This window comes from Nelumbo nucifera, chromosome 2 (assembly GCF_055504915.1).
Source record: "Nelumbo nucifera cultivar China Antique chromosome 2, China Antique-T2T, whole genome shotgun sequence".
Classification (NCBI taxonomy): domain Eukaryota; kingdom Viridiplantae; phylum Streptophyta; class Magnoliopsida; order Proteales; family Nelumbonaceae; genus Nelumbo; species Nelumbo nucifera.
Window position 1 is genome coordinate 29,523,802 of NC_142650.1, and position 26,124 is coordinate 29,549,925.

The window sequence follows — 26,124 nt, forward strand, 5'->3', positions numbered from 1 at the left end:
ACATTACAACTTAAAAGTAACTTGCTTTAGACAAAGGACATTAGGAAAAGGCAAACAACATGATTAATGTTATTTTTTCAAATATGTTGTGTTTTTATTTGATGAATGTATTGGATTATTTGTGTTGAACTATTTATTAGAAAGAAGTATTAATATTAAACTAATTACATATATTGAAATATTATTTGTCATATAATAATCTATGTGTAAATAAGGATTACATTGTTATTTTATATAGGAAAATACATGAGTGGGGCCCATTTTAATATTTTGCATAGGTAAATGTGTAAGTGAAACCAACAAATAATATTTGGATTTGATGATACCCGAATGGGATCGGGAGAAATTAAACTTAATGATATTATGGATGTTGATGATATTATTATCCTTGGTCATAATTTTATGCAAGATATCACTTATATTAAAGATCTTACAATTTTTCATAGTTGGTCAGGGCAAGATATGGGTTGCAATAAGTCTTTAATTTGCTTCTCTCCTAATGTACATAGGCATAGTTAAAGAATGATGATTTCTTCTCTACGAGTTAGAGTAATGCGTAGTCGAGAAATGTCAGATGCTTTCACATGCTAGTTGAATTTTACTTCTTAAATTAACCATTTTTGCCTTATCAACATATATAATATCCACTAAATTGTTGTCAATTAATTGTTTTGACTGTTTAAATGCTATTTTAAAGTAATTTTAATGAGAAATTTGTGTTGATAAGAACCATCTATACATAAAGAAGTGGGTCTCTATAACCACAAATAAATCCAATGGTGGGTTGGGCTTTAAAGAGTTTCATTGTATAGATATTGCACTTATTATGTGACTATGTTGGTGATTCTTAACAAATCATTGTCAATTATGGTCAGGCCATTGAGAATACTGATCATTGATTTTTCCAATATGTTATCTTTGTGGTCGGGCCATTGAGAATATTGATCATTGATTTTTCCAGTGCGAGTTATGCATATTGTGTGGTTTGTTTCACCTTTGGCCATCCACATTGATGCCCATTCTACTTGAAAGTTTCATAACTGGTTAAGTGATTGCTTTACTAAGGAGAGCCCTTTTGATCTCACTACTCTCTTCGTCTTTGTTTAGGATTCTATTATTCTTTGGCATATCTAAATATCTAGATGTAAGATGGTGATGGAGCAAGTTCAATTTAGTCCCATGCAAGTTGTCTATGTGACCAAAGCTCAAATTTCAACACTTCAAGATTCTATAATCCTTTCCTCCATGCCACTAACTATCAAAATTTCAAGACTCTAAAAATCTAGGTGTAACTAGTTAAAAACCAGTTTATTCGGTTATAATCCCTTCCTCCATGCCACTAATTGAAATAAAATCATAGACCTAATTATATTCAAATAATAACTTAAAATAATACTAAATTATTTTTAATAAGTTAAAACATTGTTAACTAATATTATTTTATTTATTATCTATCAAATTTATTATTTCAAACACAAAACATGATAAAAATTACAAGAAATTTAAAAAATTATATATTTCAATAAAACAATAAAGTTTGAATCTAAATCAATTTTGGATAGGTAAGAACAAAAACAACCTAATTATTAATTGAGACAATCATGAAACCATAACCGTTATAATTATGTTCAATCAATTTAGCTCCATTAACTAGACCCAACCCATTGGTTCAACCCTAGTTTTTATTAAATAAATTAATATTTATATAATAATTTATTAAATTGACCAAAATAAATAAATGAATAAATAAAAGTTTATTGAGATGGGACTAGTATAGGCTATTTCGAACTAGATTCGATCAACTGGCAGCCCTAAATTTTGGGTTCAAGGGGAGAGAATAATTTGTTAGTAAATTATTTCTAAATAGATTAATAATTTAGTAAGATAAATAAATAAATAAATAATTTTTATTAAAATCTTTATTTCAATGTCAAATCACCTTTATTTTACTGATTTATAAATAATTTATTTACTTTTATTAAATAAATAAATGCTTATATAATAATATTATTATTATTATTATTATTAAATGATTAAATAAAAGTTGAGATGGAGAATAGTAGGAGAGAGAATTAGGTGAGAAAGAAGATGGATGACATTTTATTTTATAGGATTGCATAATCGTAAATAATTATGTGGCACTTCTATAATTTTTGAATGTGAGAGTCAATTACATTTGAATGTTTGTGTTATATGTGGCAGTCCTATAATTTTCGAATAACATAGAAGCAATTACATAATGCAGTAAAGGGAGTAAATTTGTCATATATGTGTCACTCTTATAATTTTCCAATCCCATATAATTACTTGCATTGGAATGTTTGTCTTATATGTGGCAATCCTATAATTTTTGAATATCATAGAGGCAATTACATAGTGAGGTAAATAGAGTAAATTTGTCTTAGATGTGACACTTACCGTAATTTTCAAATACCTTAAAATCTATATAATGAAGTTTGTCTTAATGTGGCATTTTTATAATTTTTTGAGGTCATTTTCACACATTTCATGGTCTTTGTATGTGGGATATGGATTCTTGGAAGGAGAACGCAAGACCATACACCTATTTTATTGTTAGGATATATAAATATCTTTAGAAGTATAGATGCATTTCCCTAATGTATCTAAGTGTAGTACCCATACATTTGCACAGTATCCTTGACTACAAGATAAGTTCAGTTCATCGATGGAATCAGTAAATCATTTATTGACTTGCTTAGATTCACATGTCGCCATGGAATATGCAAAATATGGGTTGGTTTGCCAAACAAGTACAAGAACACAAAATGGGCTAAAATGACCCATGTGAAAGCTACAAAAATATTCCTCAGCCGAGGCATTTGATAACAAGAACATGCAATCAATTCTCGGTTTCTCACAGAATAGTGATAGATACCAAGTTGACCCAGTGGACCGACCTCAGATCTGCTTCGTGTAACCAACCGCCCAACAAAAAAAAAAAAAAAAAAAAGCCTCAAAACTCCTCTCCCCCCTTTTCAGAGGTACTCTTGCATCCTTGCCGTGTACGTGCATGTTTTATTATTAGGCAGTGGCAAGATTTTTGTGCGCCATGATCACAGCAGATGCCATCTCGATCCAATGGGTAAATAATACTCAGAGAACCTCAAACCACCCTGAATTCTAGTTTGGGTTGTCAAATGTATCACATACAAAAATACAGATGGAGCACCTGAGTCAAAAGAGCAAATAGCCGCCCACCTGCTATATTTCATCAAAGAACTTCCATCAGAAACTTTACAAGGGGAATGCAGCACTCTCAAGCGTATTTGTCGAGCATGACTACACACAGGTAGCAGCATTCAGACACTATGTTGGTAAATTCTGTTCATGGAAAGGATTAATGCAGCTTCACTGTATTTCGCACGGATAAAGCCCATGAGAAAGAAGCGTAGCATCATATACAGATGTTACAACTTGCTAATATGTATATACACAACCTGAAAGGCTAAAACCAAATGAAAGAGAACAATATAGCTTACCCAAAAAAGATAGACGGAACTAGAAATTTTCTATGGGAACTTGTCATCATAATATCCTCCTGATCTGACAATGACCTGTTTGGTGTATGCTCGGTGCCGCCTCTCTCTAGCGTAAACCACCCAGAATATCAAAGAGAGCATCACAGCAACTGAGACCATGACCAAGCCAACATAGATCCATTCACTGTATCGTGACAGACCAGGACAGTGATTTGTGGTTATGGATTGGAATGTGTCACGTACAAAGCCACAATCTACCAGATGAACTAAGAATGGACCATAATGGTTCAGCCCAAAGCTCACATTCACTGCTGCTGCCATCTGGTTGTAGTACTCTGGGGTAATACGGCCTACTGTGGTACAAATCCCATCTGATGAAACCTGACACTCATAATTCTTCCACACCTGCAAGAAAAAGAGAAGAATCATATATATATTTTTCAAGTTGGTTCTTGTGCTTAAAACTGTTGGTTCTTTTGATTTACCTGTGTGGCATTGTTGAGATCCACTTCCCCAGTGGCGCATTGCCGATCAGTGAAGTCAGGAAGAAATGGGTTGCAGAGAAGAGGCATCAGTGGACCAGATTGATTGAAATAAAGAGGTCTGAGGTTGGGCGAGAAGTTGACATTAGAGATACTGGTGATGACAGCGTTGATCATGTTCACCAGTTGGATTGTAACTTCCTTGGTTCTAATCAAGGTTTCATTGGCAGTTGCTTCATCCACACAAGGAAGAATATCATCAAGGGCTGTATGGGCAGTTGGGTGTGTCACCCACTCGGCCATTGCAACACATGTGTCTCCAGCCACACTAGAACATAACATTGAGGATAAGTGGATTTTCCAGTTAGAAGCAACCAAAAGGCACAACATAACCAACATAATTTCAAAACTGCACAATCAAGTATTATAAATACCTCAAAGTTTATTATTTAATGACATAGGCCCAAAGCCTAGCCTGGGCTGGGCTATATACTCCATATCTTAGGTTCTAAGCCCAAACTACTTTTGTTGTGTGTGGGTGTCTATTTAGACGAGGGGGGTGCTCCAAAGGTTAAGTCTGTGTGCAATCCACCCCTCCCTATCCTATACCCCAAAGAGCTGCAACCATTAACTCATATTCATAACTTCAATCCTGGTAAAAGAAGTTAATCTGATGAATGCTAAGGACTTTGTCAAATTGCCACATTAGTAAGGTGCTTTGGCTACTACAAATAGTAATCTTGATTTTTACAACGAATAGCAAATTTCTAGAACATTAAAATTTAACCCTACAAGTCTACAACTACTTAATGGCTTTTCTTCAATGTAGCTCCTACTTCACCACCACCCTTTTTGCACATCAGCCCTTATTTTCCACAAGTTATCAGTCTTAATGTTAAACCTTAAAAGACTATAAGTATTCTGATTGACAAAGCTTCCCACAAGGTTTAAAATCCCGATACACCTATTTAAATGTTTTTTAAGTATTGCTTTTAATAATTAGAACATATAATAATATTTCCAATACTCAATTTTTAAAGAATTAAGAAAGTACAAGGGTCAAAGTACTGACACACCCCTTCTGCTATATCGGAGTGTAGACATATTTTGAACCTTGGTTTCCCATGAAATGTACCAAATTCCTTCCAAACGCCCACTAACTAATGAAATACAAGTTCACCTTATCTTGTTGCAAAATGTTATTTTTATTGGCCATTCTAACATCGTAGCTTTTTCCTCTTCCCTAATATCACCTTATCTTGTGAATGTTCATTCACAAGAAAACCATCTTTTTTCCTACTACTTAGTTAAAAAATCTGCCTGCTCCAAATAACTTAATCATATCCAATGTTTATCTTTAGACGAAGAAGGTAACACTGAACTAGGAGCCTTTTCCTTTTTTTTTTTTCCTTTTTTTATAGTCCATGAATGGAGCACTTAAACCAATCCTTCATCCATCCAAAACATTGCTACCCTTAGAGACATATGAATAGAAATCCTTGTAGTGTTCTTGTAAATCTAAAAGCTTGTTATCAAATCAGCTGAATTATTAAGAGAGAGAAAGTTTACTTGTAAAGCCTCTTTCCTATCTCCTTGAAAAATGTTTCATAGACCTTTGTTCCTTTTCTAAATAAACTTGATCCACCACACTAGCATATCCTCCAAACATTGTTAGTTGTAGACAGACCTTCTTTTTCTCTAACATTGGTTTTAAGTGGACATGTCCTTGAAACTAAATAGTAACAACCAATAAGTTCTATACATTGCAAGGAACAGAGGAACTCCCATCCTGATCCTTAAGTAAGGCTGCAACTTGGGCCAGGTTGGTCCTAACCTAACCCGAAAAAGTTGGGTTGGGTTGGGTCGGGTTGATGTTCAGGTTAGGGTTAGGATTGAAATTCATGAACTCGACTTTATAGTACATGTCATATATAAATATATGTTATATGTAATATTACATTCACTGATTTGTTTAGATGCATGATATTTGCATAGCCCCCACCACATAGTATCATGTATTTCTTTTAAGATAATCACTTCACTTAATCCTAATCAGAAAGACTAAAACCTTAATAACATTATTTTGTGTTTTTATGAAAATTTTATTCTTCATCTCCTCTATGTTGTTTTCCGTCCAAAAAAGATTTATCGTAAGCCATAACCCATAAATAATAATAAACTATAGTCATTTCTAACACTTGTTTTTTCTGAATTTTGTACCAAAAGAACAAAAAAAAAAAAAAAACATCAACAAACAAATACTAATGAAACATAGGATTAATATATGTAGTGGAAGTTGAGTTAAGATCTAAAATCGAGAAATTCTATAAGGTTTTAAGGGATGGGAAGAAGGTTGGGTTGGGTTGGGTTAGGGTTGAAGGAATTTAGTTAGGGTTAGGGTTAGGATTGGGTTGATTGGGTTGCAGATCGGGTTGGGTTAGGGTTAGGGTTGGGGTTTAGAACTTAGGGTTGGGCTAGGGTTGGCCTCAACCCAACCTAACCCAGCCCAACTTGCAGCCCTATCCTTAAGCATCCCACAGAGTGGGAAAGTCCAGCACTGGATAAGTGCTTTCATATTCTAAAAAGATACAAAAGTAGGTAGAATTTTATTCATACATTTCAATGACTAACCTTTACTTAATCAAAAGAACATGAGGCTAGTGTCTAAGTTTTAAAATGAACTTTATTTGATTTTTTTTTCTTTTTTGAATTTGATACATCCGTTCCACCCTTCTTGTACTTCGGTGAAAGATATTCTTAGAGAAACAGATAAATCATGACGAGCAATCTTGATACTCAGGCAGCAACAAAATTGTCAATGGAAAACTCAAGTAGAGTATGGATATTAAATGTTTATAGGCTGGATATAGATGATAATTGACAAAGCTACAGCCTGTGGGATGGTATTTCAGAGTATGAGATCAGAAGCTGGTTTTTCAATTGTGAAAGATCAAAGGTTGTCACATTTTAGGGTCCATTTGGTCGCAGTTGGAATCGGAATCAAAACCACAATCCATTGGAATCAGAATCGGAATGGTCTATTCCTCCCACCTGTTTGGTTGAGATGAGAATTGGAACCCGAATCAGAATCAGATGGAATGGATTCTCATTGCCAAGGGAGGGGGAGGGAATGGCCTTTCCCTCAAATGGGGGAATGCCATTCCTCCAGCAATGGGAATGGATTCCAATTCCACCCAACCAAACAGTTGGAATTGGAATGGTTCCAGTTCCAATTGCAGACCCCTATTCCCGTGAACCAAATGGACCCTTAGATATCACTCTCTATGAAACAGATCCTATGCCAATGAAAACTAAAAAGCAAAGCAGCAAATGACAATACTAAATGTGATGATTTTTTCTTCCTCTTCTCTATTTAAACGTCACTCCCTTGAAACTTTCAAATTGATCTTCTGCACACAATAAAGGCAATGAAAGTTGCACTATATATATTATGTGCCATCAAAAACTGATTCTGCAAGTCTGTTGTACTTGCTGGTAAAGATTAATTTTTTTTTTTTTTTAACAGCATTGCTGGTAAAGGTTCTTATAGAACTCCTTGAAAAAAAAAACAAAAATATCAGTATTCAACCACAGCTGTTTTTACTTTTTGTTAAGAAGATAAAAACTAAAGGACCACATAAAGGAGATTGCTGCACAAGATGCAGAACACTTTTGATTAAAAAAAGCCTTGTCTGAAGATTAGTATATGGGGCCAGATACATGAATCCTGTTTCATGAAACCACTTTTTTTTATGAATTTCACCCAACCCACTCTATCAAGGGCAATATCCGCTATTAAACATTAAAACACCTAAACCCACTCTGTCAAGGGCAATATTTTTCTCAACACTAAAAGAAAAATAAGAACTTATTGAAAATATAACAAGAATTCACCCAGATATAAATGGACTAGTTATTGAAAATGTAATATGACAGAACTTACTTGTGAAGAAGAAGAAATGTTCCAGACAAAATAAATGTGGCTGTAACAAGAATCCACCCAATGACCACCAAGCTGCACAAATTAAACATACAATATCTAGTAAGATACTTGATGCTCATATGCTTTCAAGTTCAAAGAAAAGGAAAATCAAGTCTATGAAGTTCTCTCTTACACGGATACAAGACATTGCATGCCGAGAATAGAAAACACTGCAACCAATAATCAAAATCATGAGACCACAAGTGAAAATATATCATATAATTGGAAAGATGTAGCATAATTCAGAATAATGGACAAGACCATCATACTTACAGAAACCAAGAAATGCCAAGAGAAGCATTACAGCAGAGAGTATGATAAGAACCAGTCTCCTGCAAGAGATAATAAGACATCAACTCAGCCAAAAGAACAAGTCGCATGGTCATTAATTGCATTTGGGAAAGAAAGAAGATACAAAGCCGCTTGATTACACGGTATCCAAGACATTCTGTATCCTATAAGAATTATCCAGCGTCTTCTCTTCAAGAGTGGCAGAAGCAAAATTGACCTTTGTTCCAACATCATCAATCTTGGTCTGAATATCAGAAGGTAGGAAAGCCTGATTCACTCCAATCTTCTTTGCATCAGAAAGATAATCTGATACATTTCTAAGATCATTTGCAATGGTATTTGCCAGATTCACAACATAATCCAGTGTATTTGTTGTACTGCTGTGAAATTTACTCTGCCCTGTGTACAGAATAATGCATCCAAGGCTGAAACCATGAAAAACATCATTGATGAATCACACAGGATCAACTAAAACATATATAATATTAAAAAAAGGAAACAACCAACAGTTAAGGAGACTTACATTGCAGCTATGGTGAAGAGAATAAGAAAAATAAGAGAGCAAGCATAGGCTGCTTGAGAATAACCATAAGGCCTTCGATGACAACAGCAAAAATATAAAAACATGAGCAATAAGCAGAGCCCGAAGACCACGAACCAGATTGCAGCAATGGCAAACAGGGGAGCTGCAGTAAAACCTACAGACTAAATTGGAAAAGAATTTTAGGAAGAGAAACAAAAAAGGCCGAAACCCAACTTCAAAACCAATAAATCGCTGCTGAGATAATTCATCCAGGATTAAAGAAACCCATGATTAGTCAGATGCAAACACAATCCCAAAATTCACAACCCGTTAAAGTAACCAGAAAACATAATAGAGAATTGTTTCAAATTTCCACAAACTGATGAGCCAACACAAGCAAGCCAAAGCCAGAGGAAGAAAAATTATTTGGGATTCTTAAAAGCCACAGCCCACAACAAACAAGCAAAACCCAGATGAGGTAAACGTTTGAGAATTCGAGAAACTCACAGCCCAATAATGTTCTTCACTGATATTCCATCCACCGGTATAATGCCTGTAACCATCAAGAGGGTCTGTCCTGTAAGTTCTCTCTTTAGCTAATACAAGAGACGAAATGTTGGCATTTGTCTCCTCGACAACGGGCCTCGTCCACCATGAAACCAACCCACCATATTCCTCATTCATCACCCCTACACGAGAAGAAAGAAAGAAAAACTTTTAATCCAAAACAAACAAGCTTCGTTCTAAGAAAGAAAAATGTACTCCAAAAATCAACCACCTTGCAGAGAAAGAGAATGGGAAAAGAGAAAATGTACCTGTTATGGGTGTCGTTTGGAGATGGTGAAGCTGAGAAACCCCATGAGAAAACGAGAAGAAGGTAGAAAATATGACGAGAAAGGCAGGAAGGAGAAGGAAAGCCTGTGATCTGAAGCGTAACATTTTGGTTGTCGTTCCTCCTTGTTCCTTCTTCCGTCTCTGGTTTTGTTCAGACAAACAGCTCGGAGACTCTCCTCGGAAAGCTCGGTTGTAACAGAGGAAAAAGATCGATAAATACTTGGGAGACAGGGGGGTGGTAGGAATCTCTTTGCATTCAAATTGGGCTGCCTGCCGAGTTTTCATTAACGGTTAAAAATAAAAGAGGAAAAGAGAAAGGACATTGATCTTTCACTTTCTTTGGTATTAGCAATTGTCTTTTACGAAAATACCCCTTGAATTTGAAACGACAAAAACCGTAGAATTCCACATAATGACATGAATACCCTTACCAAGTACTAATGATGACACACTCACGATGGGAATCTATACCTGTCATTATTATTGTTGTTCGATTTTCCGGCATTTCCGTCAGGCTGGTACGGTGTCCAACAATCGGTAGAGATCACATCTCCGCCACATAGCACATCCCCGCCGTGTATTGAGAATATTTCTCGATGATGACATCATCGAAATTAGTGTTATCATCGGGAAATGCTCACAATACACGGCGGAGATGTGCTGTGGCCTGTGGAGGTGTTGTGAGCGGCTCCTGGTGGGGCGGAGATGTGACCTCCAATCGGAAACTCGCAAAAAGTTTTGGCCTTGCTTTTGAAAACATTCTTGCGAATGTCACTTTATCAGGAAAGTTTCATGGGGTAAAATAGTAATTGCCCCTATTTACTTTGACTAAAAAAAGATAGATATGGGCGTAAATGGGTGAACTTACGTTGCTCCCAACAGCCAAAGTTTTCCGGTAACTTGAGAATTATGGTTCCAGATTTTGTTGACGTGGCAGCTGTTTTAGATGTTGTTTGGCACCCATGGCTTTTTCCTCAGCTAAATGCCAGTTGAGGGACATAAAAGCGTTTATTACAAAATCGTAGAAAATGATGTTTAGTTGGGTCGTTTAATTGATAAATGTGTCTCTCCATTTATATGAGTCATTTATCAGAAAAATGGCAAAAATGATGCATTTTCGTTTTCAATGGAGTTTTCTTTAACTATTTAACTTATATGGTGCCTATTGGTGTTGAGGTGTTAAAAATTATTTAAAACAGATTTTATCTTAATTTTCGACACAAAATCGTACAAAAATTTGTTAAACAAACACCATTGATACCAAACATATTCTATTTTTAAAAATAAAATCATATAGACTGTTTTTTTTTTTTTTTTGGTTTTAAATATCAAGCTTTTCTAGACAAGTACCTCCCAAATTACAGGTTAAACCAATAAATTAAAGATGACCCAGTTTAGTTTTCTCATTTTATATCGGATCCAGGTCTTGAAAAATGGCAACAGTACTAATTTACAATGGCATCTCCTTAGACCTCAAATAAATAGCTAAAAAAGTTTTTTTCCATATCATATTTTTCCTTTATCAAATGTGAACCCAATAAATAAAACATGGATAAGCATAAAACGCATTTCTTATTCTTTTGATAAAATAATAGAATTCTTTTCATAAATATTTTTATGTTAGCTTTTGCTTCTTCTTTTTTTCAATCAAAAGTAAGCTTTAGTTGAAATGTGAAAGTCATCCAAACGACTCCTTGCAGGTAGAGTTAGAATATATATTGAAATTGGATTTGAAATGGAAAGGATTCGAACTCCGGGACCCATCACATTCACAGCACTTTATGTGGACCAGCCAAAATGATTTGGCTATCCACTCAAAGGGGTACGAGTGTACGACAGACCTCGTAATTATAAAACGTGGACTTATTTTTTGGGGCACTGCGTAAGGGTAGTTTCGTCACAAAAATAATGCTCGAATCCATTTTGCCGGGTGATTGGTTGGCTGACGAAAGCAGTGATGGGCAGTTTGGTCAACTAAAAGATAAGAGGGATATATCTAATATCTAATATTAAATATTTTATAGGGAGAGAGCGGGAGACGCCGAGACGGCCGACGGGAGAGGGAGAGAATCAGAGAAGAAGAGGAAGCGAGCGAGATTCGTGTGGACCGAGGTAAAATTTAGCCTTCCATAAAACCCGAAATCACGGCCTTTCACCTTGGCTAGGTTTGTGGGTCCATCTTAAAAAGTCAATTCATCAAATTTAAGGTGGAGTCACACATCAATACCTCGAGGACTCTGATTAACGGCCTACGCTAACGGGTGTACTGTGAATTTCCATTACGTGTCAGACAAATGAAGCTCGTCCCCATAATAATAATAGTTACAGTACTTTCCTTATTTATTATGTAGGGCCCATCTCTTTTCAAATTTGGAGAAACAATCACTGCCCAGTTGGCCTCTTCAATAACAAGCAAACGTGTATAGTTAGTGATTATAACTTGTAAATGAGCATGCTTGGACGGGCCCTAACTAATAACTATGCATTCATTTCTTTACAAAATTTTACAGATAATCCACACTTGCCTTGAGCACTCAAATAAACTAAATTCAGTTCAATCATACATATATAGGAGAGGGATCCGTGCGATTTCTGGCATTTGTTAAACGAAAGTTAAACAATCTATATCTATATTATTTTAAAAAGCATAAATAGCCTTAAAAATATTTTTGGAATTTTTTAAGGATAAAATTTATTTTTTAATATTTAAATTTATTGATAAAAATTTGAGCGCAAGTAGGGCAATTGGTTCTTGATATTAAATGAGTTTAAAAGAGGTAATTTAAAGATATTTAATGCATTCGATCTCTCTCATTAAATCTAACATTTAAGTTATTAACTTACATTTATGTTCATTGAATGATATATTTAACTCATTTTTGTTTCTTTTCATCATCAAGTTCTATTAATTAAACTCATACTTAATAAATTAATAATTCCAATAACATAAAAGCTTATACTTTTAAAATCTACCTAGCAAAAATAGAGTTTTCATCTAGGTGGTGAGAAATTAAATCATTTTGGGTCAAATGGGTTAAAATCCATGTTGCCACGATTAACTAATTAAATTAAAAAATAGATAAAATGAAAAAAAAATAGAAACTGGAAAAAAATTGGAAACATTTTTTAACATACATATTAAACAATAATAAGTATGATAAATAAGAAATACTTTTATTAAACTCTTGTAATTTAAGATATATTTTTCTCATCATTAAACTCTTGTAATTTAATCCATAATATTAATTTTAATAGTATAAAAATAAATATTTTGGAAAGTAATTTAAAAATAAAACCATTTTCTTCCCTCCTAGTGGTGGGTAAGCAATTCAACCAGTATTCTATTGTATGCCCTTACAAATTAACCTACATTTAAAATATGGAGTGGTGTCATTTCAAGTGGGTACCCCAACTGTCAGTACAGTTGGGTCCCACAAACAGTATTCTAAAGATATATGGTTTATGATTGGTTTGAAAGGATTACAAGCAAAATGAAAATCTTTATGCTTAGGAGTTTGGTTGGGATAGTGCTTTTGAATATGCTTTTGGGTACAAATACAATGTTGCTAATTGATCCTTGCATGTTTATTTGGTTCGATTGTTGAGTTGGAGAGGACTCCATTCACGTTCAGTATTTACCAGTCAAATGATGGAAATGAGTAGAAAATATTTCTTTCTCCATGTGCTCTACTTGGATCTCCAGCATGTAAGGAAGTCCCTTTAATGAGAGTGTTAAGGTGTTCAGCCCAGCCCGCTCCAAAGGTTTAATGGGTCAGGGATTTGCGTTGCCCCAGCCCAACATGGCCCATTTACAAAAAATACATACACAAACAGAAAAATGCTTCACCAAGGGCAAGCATGCCCTGGTTCATTATTCTCATTGAGGAAACATAATTACAAAGATGAAAGAGGAAAGAGATAAGGGAAAATGGGACTTTCTATTTAGAAAGAAAGTTTTTTTTTTTCTAATTGGCCTTATCAGGCTTCAAAAATATATATATATATATATATAGTCGATAGGGTGCAAAATGAATCCGATTTGAAGAATTTATACTGCATTTTCGGGATTTTAGGCTTTTAGACCAAGCTATTAAAATTTTAACAATTTTCCAATCCGAAGTCGATGAAATTCGCCAAAATTATACCCTAATAACTGGGAGCTTTGGAGATAATACATATAGTGCTTAACCATCTTCTTTGTTTTGGGGGTTTTGGAAGAGTCTGCTACATATGAATGGTCCTTGTACTCGTTGAACCAGGAGATCTAAGCACATATATTCTCTGCATGAAGCAAATGCTGCCAATGGGAGGAAGGTGTTCTCCAGGACAAAGAAAAAGATGGAAATTTATAATTCCTCTTTAATATTATTATAATTTACTAATAGTATTCGTTAAATCATTGATAAAGGTAGTAGGCTTAGGACCACAACATTATTTTTTTTGACTAATATTAGAAAATAATGGACTTTTTTTAACTATTATTTATCTCCATTGCAAAAGCTGCTGACCCAATTTTACTCAATTATAATATCTAATTTTTGGTACTAAATAATTATTATACAAATTAAATATCTAAACAATTTCTGTGTTGAGAAAAAAATAGTAGTAAATAATGAGGAAAAAACAAGAACTGTATACATGGCCGTTATGACTGTAATAATGGAAAATAGTGTATAAGCTTCCTACCTTTATAACTGTCTTTATTTATTTATTTTGCTGAGGTCTTTGTCTTTATTTAAAACCTACCATTTTTTTCTTACAAAACATGTGAAATATCAAATATGTGGTTGCAAAATCAGGTTATCGTTTTAAAGCCAAAAGATTAAACTTTAAAGTACTGTCTTTTATTAAGGTTGTGTTTGATAAGCTTCAGGGTTTGTATTTTTTAAAGCCCAAAAGAAAAAGCCCGGATTTTAGGCTTTCTGTTTTGGGGCTTAAAAGTGATTTTCCTTTTATATTGATGTGTTTTTAAAAGCATCTTTTAGAGAATACTGAAAACACTTTTTTAACTTATTATTGTTTCTCACAGCCCAAAGCTCAAAAGTGGGAGATTATCCAAACAGGGCCTAAATTATTGCAAAGGGTATAGAAAGAGACAACCATAAACCATTATCATAATGGACCATGCCTGGCAATCTTATAATAAGATATACAATCTAGGATTCAAAAATTTATAACTCGTTAGTATTGTTAATTATTTCTTGCTTTTCTACTCTATATCTGTTATTTATATATAATATTTATTTATTTATTTTTATTTCTACTCTACCTATTATTTGTATTATTTTCTATATTTCCATTTTCATGATAACTCACTACAGTAGTTGTTTCTACCGTGTCAATGACATACACATTTTCATCAAATCTTTTATGACTTAAGCAGTACTTAATTTGTTTGCAGTTACAAAAATATGCTTATCATTTTCAAGATATTTGGCAATAACATCATTCATGGTGGCTTGCTCCGTTTAACTTGTCTCTACAAACTACTCTTCTTTGTCCATGTCATCAAATACCTACTCCAAATTCCTTTGCCTTAAATTCGTTAATCACTAGATCCCTTTGACAGGGATTCGAGGGCGTGAGGACTCTCTCTTCCCTCGAAATGTAGTGCTGTAATTCTGGACTCATGAACCAGGGGATTGGATGCAAAATTCAGATATTAAGGTTGGGTTTGGTTTGAAGGAAAAAGTAGGGAAAGGAAGGGAAGCCTTTACAAACCATGTATAGGTTTTCCTACCTTTTCTTTCAATCCAAACATAATTTAAAGACCTAAATTTTGTTTTAAGAGACTAACTTCAGGAGGGTTTTCCCCTCTGTAGAGTGATTAAAAAAATTCAGAACTCTTTGTGGAATGAGTCAGAATATTAATGATTATAGGAAGGATGAGAATTGTGGAATTAATTTAAGTTGGTTCCTTGGCCTTATTCTCTCTCTTAGGATTCATGTCATATGACCATATGAGAACTTGGTAAGAAAGAAATTTTATATGAAGGGGAGCATGGGGATTGACTTGTGATATAAGGGATGATTTATTTAGGAATGTAGACACTACTTTATAGCTATACTATTATATGTTAATAATAGCAAACTACTTCCTACCTTTTAGGTGAAGTCCAACAGACTTTCTCTCATATAGAATTCAAAATTTGGATATAAAAGTGTAGTTCAAATAAATTAGCTAAAACAATCCAGGTCAGCAAAAATAAATTGGTGAAAACAATTCATTTTGCTGATGTGGCAATTGTTTTTGTTTTATGAAAAAAAATCAAAATCATACATATTGGCCAACACCCCAGAAGTTGTTTATAAAACAGAAAACCTCTTAACCATACATCCAGTCTCCTCTTCACTCCTTAGTCTGCAAGTGTCTCCCTCTACCTCTAGTCTAAGCTTCTATGGCCTCTATATGCTCTCTCTCAAAAACCTAATATTAGCTTTGTGCAACACTCATTCCCTTGACTGCTTTCTGAATCTTGTGTACCGCGAATTCTAAATTTGGTATTGCTCAGTTTAGATTATTTGGTTTGCCTTGAAGCATATGTATGTCCACTAACAATAAAAAAGAAAAGAAAAAAAAAAAAGTCTTGCAAGTTGCAATATGTACAGTGTCCTATCTACTCGAGCATTTCATGAGTATAACTTGTCATATATATTTCTTTGGCTAACAAGAAAGGAACTATACTAGAAAAAGCTTAAAAATAAAGAAGCTTTATACAACTAAAGAGAAGGAATAGTAAGCATCACAGAAACATGTATCGCTGCACACCCTCTCCAAACCATACTCTCCCCACCCACACAATGATGATATCTGAACTCTAAAGCAATCTGAACGCCCCTACCCCAAAATTAAAAAAAAAATCCGGGTGGGATCTTATCTATACTTACAACCCGAACCGAGTATCTGAGTTCCCAACATGGTCATCACTATAAGACTACTTGTGCCCAGTAAAATGGATCAATTTTGGATAGTGAACCCGTTAGAACAACTAGCTCTACATCTACTACAAACATATTGGGTGTGGAAGTAAAATGTGCAAAGAGGCTTGACTGGTCAAAACTGAAGGTTTAAATCCCCCCCCCCCCCCAAGCTCTCTGACGAAATTGTCTGTGACGGTCAAAGTCAAAGGAAGTCCCTTCCCTTTCAGGAAATTACTTTTTAGGACGTCCATCTCCATGAGTAAGGTGATAAAAATTGGAGGGTACCTCTTTAACTAATTAAGAACATTAGCCCTTTAATTTAATTCAAAGCTAGCTTTAAACTAGTATATTAAAATATAGAGACACGAGTGCACTCCTCGAGCATCCAGCTGACTTTAACTGTTAAACTGCACACATGAGAAATTGGAGATTTCTCGTGTAAATTGTAGTTGATCATTGAAATAGTGAGAAAATAATCATTGTATCATTCAATGCCTAGCTAGATATATACAGAGATAACCTGGTTATTGAGTTCTAATATTTCCCAAATTACAATTGGCTTCCAACTAATTGGATTAGTATCTTCTGAAAGAGGACTTATACAGGGAATTGATGACACTTGGTCTCTCTCTCTCTCTCTCTCTCTCTCTCTCCCTCCACTGGTAAATTAATGCACCCAAGTAACAAAGGCTAGAAAACCTTCTTGAACCATTCAACCAATGGAGGTTTGGTTCTTTGAAAAGTGAAAATAAGCGAGGAAAGGAAAGTTGTGGAAAATTTTATTATACATTTCTTGAGAAACCACAACTTCCCTCTTTTCCATTTTTTTTACTAGCCAAAAGCACCTGAAGTTGTCATTACGAATGAGCCAACAACGGAAATTGCATAGTCTCAACTCCCAAGTGGAATTGCTTTTTAGCATTTGGAATCGGTGCAATAACAAAAGTACTTAAAACAAAGTTTTTGAATATTAGATTGCTGGGGACTGCAATCCAGTATCCAGACCACTCCTCCAAGAACCCAAATAGCCGGAGAGAGAGAGAGAGAGGAACCATACATACTTCAATTCTTGATTCAACCCACGACCCACCCACCCATTACTTGACAAAGTAACAGAGAAAATGCTAAAACTAAGTCTGAAATACCCAGTTAACGTGAGAAAATGAGTTCAGGCATCAGGACGTACTTCCAAATTCCAACTTGAACTGATATATTAAATATTTAAGAAAGCCTCCGAGAAATGTACAAGCGTTAAAACTCGGAATTGGGAATCACGTGATGCCATTAAGACAAACCCCCCGACCGACTAATTAATTTATGATTAATAAAAACTATCTAAAGAAAGAGAGAAAGAGAGATGAAGAAGAAGATTAGAAGAAGAAAGTGATGAGGCAATTGATGAAGTCAGTTAAGAAAATAAGGAGAAGAACTGAAGAGGTCTTGGCAATTAAATTACTCTCTCTAACACAGAGGGGACCTATGAGGAATGCCTTTTCTTCTACTAATGCTTGTGGCCATGTCCTCGTCTGAAACCCTACCAGCTGACCGTGCACACACGTATAACCCACTACTTCTCTTCTTTCGAACAAAGTCTGTGCATGCGACGCTCATGTTCTCGGACGCTGATGACCCTGAAGACGAACTCATGGGCTCGTCGCAGTCCACAATTGTCGAACGCGGCGTCTCATTGGTCATTTCCTCCTCTCCGGCATACTGAGAGACTAACAAGTCTGGACATAATTGTAACGAGTTACATGTCCTCAAATAAGGAGAGAGATCCTTCTTATGCTTTAATACAAAGTCCACCTGATGATAAACAGCAAAATTAACATTAGAACACTACCCTTTTACCACAATTCAGTACTCTAATATCCAGTAGTGAAATTCATGGTCCAATTGCAATAATTCTTCTGAAAATGAAATTGTATAAAGAAGAGAAGAGAGAATGTAGTTTATTTTTTACAAAAATTTCAAGATAATGAAATAAATAAACAAAAACCCTTTATAATTCTAAGGGTCGCTAGCTATTACCTTGCACCCCAGAGAGCAATGGATGTAAGGTTCTTGCAGGCTCCGGTCGCAGGAAGTGCAGTAGTTGCCTGAGCCCTTGAACTGCCTATTCTGGGGTCTCTTCTTGATGAATATCACTTTGGCGCTATTGATGGTATAAGCCTAGAAGAACACAACAATTAACAAAGAAAAGAGAGAGATAATTTAACCAATATGACCCAACAACTACTAGTAGTTGTTGATAGTCCTTGAACTAATTTACCTGCACATTAGAGCAGTCTATGAGCTTCTCCAGGTCTTCCAGTCGAACCACGTCGTGATACACATAGCGGCGAACTTGAACGAGTCTGTGGTATCTGTGAGAGGGCAAACAGTGGGGGCAAATACTGGTGCAACAATCCAGACACAGTATATTCTTCTCATTCTTCTTTGCAGTGTCATGCGTCGAACACCCCACAAAGAATTTCTGTGTGTAGAGGGCTTCTAACCACGCAGGCTTCTGAATTCCCTGCAAAACATCAGCATGAATTCGATCAGAGGAAAGAAACAATAAGACAATAGCAATTCAGTCAGAACCAGTGGAACATGAGTCCCTACCATGATCACATCGATCGACGCGACGATGACAGTGCTAATGGCAAAGAGAGTTCTTCTTGCACTTGGTTATTAACTGAGGTCACTTATAAAGAAGAGAGAGAGAGAGTGAGAGAGAGAGAGGGATTTGGGTATGGAGATGGAGAGTATTTATGGAGGGTCACAAGAGAAGGGGCATATATTTATTCCTTGGTGAGATACACTACACACTTTGTCAAGACTCAAGAGGGCTTGGTTGTAGGGGAGAGTGAGCAATAAAGAAAGAGAGTAGGAACGTGGGCGCTGTTTCCTGTCTTCCACTCTCTACCCTTTAAACTATTTCTCATCTCCTTGGCTCAAGAGCTCTAATCTAAACTAATCTTCATAATGCAGTTGCCCAAGAAAGAAAAAAAAAAGGCTGTTTGATTCTTCTAGCTTAGTGAATTTGTGGTGGAGCTAGCCATCTTTGCTTGAAGCCTTGAACTTGAACTCTTTTCCCTTTTCATGTAGAAAGTCTATCTAAGTATACTCATTATCCTTCCAATTGGCACAACAATGACCGTCTGATCTTGTCAGTAGGGTAAGCCAAGGCAATTTGATCAACTTGATCTTATACAATTATCGAACCATGCATATATAATTCATCCATTACCATTATCTCTGGAGTCTTATATATATAAAAAGATGGTGAGAGGTCAAGGTAAGAACTGAGTCCACAGGCTTGACGGGCGTGATCTTTAATTAAAAGGAAATAGCAAGGTCCGGGGACCCACAGGAAGGAAGGTGGGTCCCGGACCATACCGGAAGCATGGCACAAATGAATTAGTGATTTGCATGCTGAGGAAAAGCTAAGCCAAATCATGCACGAGAAACCTGGTTTCGGGGCGTCAACCATGGCAACATTCAACCACTCCACTACCTGCTGCAACCATGCTTAGTAATTCAGCTTTGTTGCTTAACAATCTTGTTTTGTTTTCCATTATCTTCCTTGTAAAAAGATGAAAAAGAAATAATGAAACGGGTTTCTGTTGAAAAATATTACAGACAAACACCACCTTGAAACTACTGACTTTATTAATTAAGCTCGTAATGCTAATTTTGTGGAGACTTTAAGGCGCCTCTAGGTTCTAACCAGAGCTAATTATCTCGAGTTTATTTCAAAAATGCCCCTCTTCTGAGGGCAGTGATTGGAGCACATCACTCATGTTGAGAAGACAGAAGATACCACTTAGGTATTAATTAATAAATAAGGCACTTCCGTGTTTTTCTGAGAGTGCCCTTTTTTAGGGTGTGACACTGTGCCCAAATTGACACTCCCCTACAAACTTCAAAATCAATGTTTCTTTGGTAATTGGTATTCCTCCTGATCAACCCCAGTCATCCAATTTCATGTTCAGAACTCATAAGTCAGAGTACCTTTCTGCTTGGACTTCGTCATCAGTTTCTGAATCCTTGGGGACGCATGTCAACTAACTCAAACACATCGATTTCTAATGGCTTCTCACCTTCCTGTGCTTATAGTCTTTTACATCCGTGAACACTTCTTAAAGGCTGGAAGCCTGGAAATAACATTAATATTTTTGTGAAATTCTTTTTCTTTTTTTAGAATTCTAGATTCTATTTAGGATTAGCCAACAGAGGCATTTTGTTCGAGTTCTACATGTCTCCCACCTATATGGGATTGACTATATGAATCATGTTTAGTTATTCCCTTTTGTTCAGTGTCATTTTCATTGTTACAGTATGGTGTTCAAATCATTTCTTACCATTCCAACCCAAGTCCTTTTCTGTATGTCCTAATTCTTCTAACCCCTTAAACTTGTAAGTTGTAATGGATCTTTTCTTTGTGTGGGTGCTGTAGATAGTCTTTTATACATGTGACCAGTCAATAATTAAATCTCTTTAATTATTGGATATCCTACCTGATGGGTATCCGTCCAGATGGGGCGATTTTTTTTTGCTTGAAATATGGGTTTTAGGACGGGGGACAGGTATTGGGATTCTACAACCCATATAGGTATAGATAGGATACAGTATTAGGCTAAGCCCAACTCTCTCCAATCGGTATATTGTTGGAATTGGAAAGCATATAAATTTAATAATATTTTGAATTGTATGTGAATGACCATTGATAGTTTATGTGTTTTTTACATGTCTTAATCAAATAATTAGAAATTTTATTATTTGTTTGTATTATTTTACTTATTTATTGCTTATATATAACAAGAAATAATAGGAAATTCTACGGGTTCTAGACCCAACCTGCCCCTACCCTTGAATGCAAGGAGGCTAGGATTGGAAAGGGTTTTACATTTTTATGTGCGGAGGGGGTTTGGATTCTCAAAATCCAACCCGCTATGAGTTTTAAGTCGGATATGGGTTGGGAGGTTTAAGCATATGAATAGAGTCTAGAATTTACAAAACCCTCTCCAAGCCCACCTCGTTGCCATCCCTACATTTTATCACTTATTAGAGATACTCCAAATTAAGTTACTTAATATGATTACATTTCTAACATATTCTTGAAGTAAATTCCATAATCCTACCTGATTATGGAGTCCACCTAACTTGATTGTAGAATTTTGGGAAGTAAAATTTCCGTAGAATTCTATCAAACGGCCCTTAAGCTAGAAGAACAAGATCATGTTTTGCTACTGAAGCTTCTTCAGCCGCAGCAGATCTATACCCTTATAACTAGTTTTATTTTATATCACCGAAGACTGGTTTTACTTTTCTATGTTACATGTTACATGCGTGTCTCTAGCGCATTTCTTCTTTAGTTGTGGTTTTCTAATAATTATTATTTACAAAGCTTCCTCTGGTTAGTGTTTTAATTAAAACTCGGCGTGGAGCTTGAACTGTATTTCCCTTTTTTTGGTTAAAAAGTAAAAACTGTTTTTCCAGGAGTATAAATGCAAATACATAGAGTGCAAAATCTTATGTTTTGTATTATTTTCTTGTATTTGTATCATACACATTTATATTTTTACTCCTTGGGCTCAGTTTGAAAGAAATACAGATACAAATATGTATAATATAAATACATACAAAATAATAAAAAGCATAAGGTTTTACACTCTACAAATTTGCATTTATACTCCTTCCAAACTGAGCCTGGTTCAATGGATTAGCAGCTTAATCATTCAGGTGAATGTGGGTCAACCAATATAAAAAAATTAAGGCTCAGTACCGAAAGAGTACTGATACAAATATATATATAGTGCAAATACAGATTATAAAATATTGTCGTCAAAATATGTATAAAATATAAAGCTTTGCACTGTATATATATTTATATTTGTATTTTTTCCAAATTAAGCCAAAAAAATAAGAAAAAAAAACGAAATTAAGGGTACAATTAGGGTCAATTTGAGTCGGGATTTTGTTAAAATTGAATTGACAAACCCAAAACCTAAACCTGATGCAGTGTATGTTCTTCATCGGATTCCCGACTTGGACACCTAAAAGAAACGGCCAGATGGGTCAATGGTTTTGAATCATCAAGTCAATGCTGGTGTTTCGTAAAAATAGTGGGTTGGAGGTTGACCCATTTGGCTTTTTTTTACCCTGTGACCAGGTCTCCGATCCGACTGATGGATTGAAAACAGTCTGCAACCATACAATTCCCACGATTAATCTTTCAATTTAAGAAGTTTATTTTTAGTACATGGTAGAGTCAATTATTTACAAAAAAAAAAGATAATTTTATAAATTGTATAAAAGAAAAGGAATGTGGAGCTTCCAACGGAATCCATCCATTTCTGCCATATAGACAGACGCTGCAGCCAATTCAGAAGGATTCTTGGACCTTGTATTAGAGTTTCTCCCAATTGAGAATAGCTTTTTTATTTTTAATTTTTTAATTAATATCTTTTTATCAAAGAAGGCTTATTTTGTACAGTGTATCCACACGTTGAGAATATTGGTAATATAAAGTACAACTGATGTTCCAGATATACAGCTGGGAATAAACGTGCCATTTGAATTAGGTTGGAATAAAACTTTGATGAATTTTCAGTGGGCCCAAAACCTAATTCGAGTCAGATATGGTTGAAATTCTTTAAATCGGTAATCTGACTTGTAGCCCTATGTATAAAGGAGAGCACATCTACGGCGATAGTGGTCGCATGCAACTCCAATGAAACGTCAATACACCACTCTTTGAAATAAATAAATAAAGAAAGAAAATCGGTTTACATCATGCCCTGAATTAATTGTATTGGCACATTATGTTTTTTTGAACGGTTGCAAGAGAATGCTGTGACCTTGATTTGATTGCAGGAGATGTGAACTCATGTGTCTATTTAAAATTTTAGATTAAGTCTTTTTTTTATTCCTTTAGGCTGTGTTTGGAAACTAAGTGTAAAAGGGTTTATATAAATTGTAAAGTTGGATTAGTTTTGCATGATAAATTTATCTTCTTACCAAATAGACTTTTATCTGTAATGGATGTAAACACAAATTCCAATAAAGTATATGTCTTTTTTATCAAAAGACCAATTGAATACAAAATTATTTCTTTTTTATTGATGCACTTTTACATCTTATTATCAATGTAAATATGCATTAGAAAAAGTGTTTTCTCTCATTTGTCAATGCATAAATATAATGTTTCCAAATATAGGCAAGTGAACTAGAGTGCAAATTTACCCTGAACCGGGATTTACACTCCATTTGCATCGTTTCCATACACAGCCTACAAAGATAAATATATAGTGTAAAACATTGCATTTTATACTATTTTGTATGTATTTACACTGTACATATTTGTATTTACATTCTTTAGGCTTAGTTTAGAAGGAATACAAATGCAAATATGTAGAGTGCAAAACCTTGTATTTTTATTATTTTTCTTGTATTTATACTGTACATATTTTGTACTCCTTCCAAACTGACCATCAGTACAGGATGATGAGAATTAATAAAAGGTTTCAATTATGATATGGAAAAGATATAATATCCGAAAAACAACTGACCAAAAAACTAGAATCATAAACACCATAAGGTACATAGTGTTATTTATCAAAATTCATGAGTGAGTTTTGATTGATCAAAATTGTTTCCATACCATATCTTTTCTGCATCATAGATTTTTCCCTTAATAAGGCTTTTTTTTTTGAATTCCCAAGTTATTATATTTAAATTTTTGGGGTCAATTAATATGGCAATTCATTTGTTAGTGCTTGTTTGTCTCTTGTTTTGCCTCGGCCGGTTGGATGTGTTGGGTATTGAATTCTGTTTCCTACAAAAAAAATGTTAGCGTTCTATGCTGGGTTTTATTTCCATGATCGAATGTAGCTCAGCCTCTTATAGCTGTATTGTTCATCTTATAGTTGTATTGTTCATATTTTTAATTAAATAAATGTTCCTGTTAGCCATAAAATTAAGAAAATTTCTTTGGGTCATTTGGGGAAGCTAAACAAATGACCTGGGAGCATATTCCCTTGTATAAATATTTAAACTTGAATGTTTATATAACACCACAGAAAAATGGTTGTGTATGTGTTTTTTTTTTTAAACCAAAATCAATAATGCTTCTTGAATTTATGATTTAAAGAATATGTTTTCATATGATTATTTGGTATCATGTTTCATTAAGTTATATAATATATATACTTCAAAATTATATTTTATTTTTAAAACCATTTTCATGATAATCTCATAAACATGAAACATGAATTGTTTTTTGAAACATAAGGTTCAGTTTTGGAAAATGGACAAATATAAATATGTAGAGTGCAAAACCTTGTATTTTATATTATTTTGTACATGGTTTTAAAAAATGATCTGCAAATGGAACCATTTTGATCACCGGTTTTTGGGTCGATGGTTCAACCGTTCGGTTCAAATGGACGGTCCGTTCCAACAAAAATAATTAAAAATAAAAAACAGCCAAAAATCATTGAATAGGTCTACGGGTCAACGGATCGTTGACTGATTCAACGGTTTTTGGCTAGGGATTGGGCTTGGGGTAAAACAGAACCGGTTGCCTAGATGGTTCTCGTGCTGAACAGTCCGACCATACGAGTCAACGGTGGTTCAAAAACCATGATTTTGTATGCATTTACACTCTATATATTTGTATTTATACTCTTTCCAAACTAAGCCTAATGGACTTGTTTTTGTTTCAGAAAAACAGTGCTACAATATTTGTTATTTTTTTCTGCCATAAAAATTTTAAAAACAACAAATGGAAATGAAAACATTGACCATGTACACACCCCCTACAAGCATAACTAGGTAAAATTGAATAGTTGCAAGAAAAGCACATTCAATTCAATACCTAAAAAATATATGACAATAAAAATGTTGTATTTTTTCGAATTTTTGAACCACAACCAAACTTATCCGATATTTAACCAAACAAAATTCAAACTGAAATAGAGTTCAAATCAAACGTAAGCTCATAGTCAAGCCAAAATAAGACTATGTCGAGGTTTGACTCTGTTCAGTTCGATTACACTCGGAGAGAATGATTAACTGTAAACTAATAAAATGGCGAGAGAACAACAGATTTCAAGAGAACCATTGATTGAACTAAACTGTTCCTCTCTCTCACACACACTAGTAACACAACCCCAGTTGGCTAGTCCAATGTGCTAGGGTTCTAAATTGCAATTATCTTGGGTTAAATCTCCTTCCTTTGACCATGGTCTGGCCTTGGTAACTGGACCTGTGGATTAGAAAGAGGCCGACTTCAGGCCTAGTTGAGACTGAGCCAAATAGGCCGTTAATAGGGATGGACTCCCCATGCATCTGTCTATATGAGAATGAGAAAACTATTTCAGAATTCAGATGCATGATGAGTTTTAGAAAACAATACAATCATGGTCAAATTTCAAACAAAACCTTTTATCCTAGCCCAAGACCAACAGTTCCCTTCCCTTCCCAATAGAACCATCACCACCTGAGCTCTAGCGACTACGTGCTCCTGCTCCTTGCATCACCTCCAGCACATGTCTGAGTCAGATCACTCTTCAGAATCCCATGGATGAAGCCTTCATCTCA

General features: G+C 34.9%; 2 protein-coding genes across 4 annotated transcripts; both read right to left on the reverse strand.

The window, feature by feature from the left end:
• Nucleotides 1-2,683: 2,683 nt before the first annotated feature.
• Nucleotides 2,684-9,879, reverse strand: LOC104588579 (uncharacterized). 3 transcript variants are annotated; one of them, XM_010246570.3, is made up of 10 exons: nucleotides 9,594-9,879; nucleotides 9,286-9,467; nucleotides 8,779-8,960; nucleotides 8,396-8,680; nucleotides 8,238-8,296; nucleotides 8,098-8,134; nucleotides 7,926-7,997; nucleotides 3,986-4,310; nucleotides 3,501-3,905; nucleotides 2,684-3,222 (listed from the first exon to the last, which is right to left on the reverse strand). In XM_010246570.3, exons 1-9 carry the CDS (start codon nucleotides 9,715-9,717, stop codon nucleotides 3,531-3,533), a joined length of 1,641 nt encoding a protein of 546 aa, XP_010244872.3. In that variant the 5' UTR covers nucleotides 9,718-9,879; the 3' UTR covers nucleotides 2,684-3,222; nucleotides 3,501-3,530. The 3 variants fall into 3 exon arrangements, with proteins under 3 accessions (XP_010244872.3, XP_019051721.2, XP_010244873.3); XM_019196176.2 differs by having other exon boundaries at nucleotides 2,684-3,219; nucleotides 9,594-9,876; XM_010246571.3 differs by having other exon boundaries at nucleotides 3,196-3,372; nucleotides 9,594-9,876.
• Nucleotides 9,880-17,711: 7,832 nt separating this feature from the next.
• On the reverse strand, nucleotides 17,712-19,420 carry LOC104588578 (protein RGF1 INDUCIBLE TRANSCRIPTION FACTOR 1-like). The gene is made up of 4 exons (XM_010246568.2): nucleotides 19,141-19,420; nucleotides 18,806-19,051; nucleotides 18,565-18,705; nucleotides 17,712-18,339 (listed from the first exon to the last, which is right to left on the reverse strand). The coding sequence occupies exons 1-4, from the start codon at nucleotides 19,141-19,143 to the stop codon at nucleotides 17,995-17,997; spliced, it is 735 nt and encodes a 244-aa protein (XP_010244870.1). The 5' UTR covers nucleotides 19,144-19,420; the 3' UTR covers nucleotides 17,712-17,994.
• Nucleotides 19,421-26,124: the final 6,704 nt, after the last annotated feature.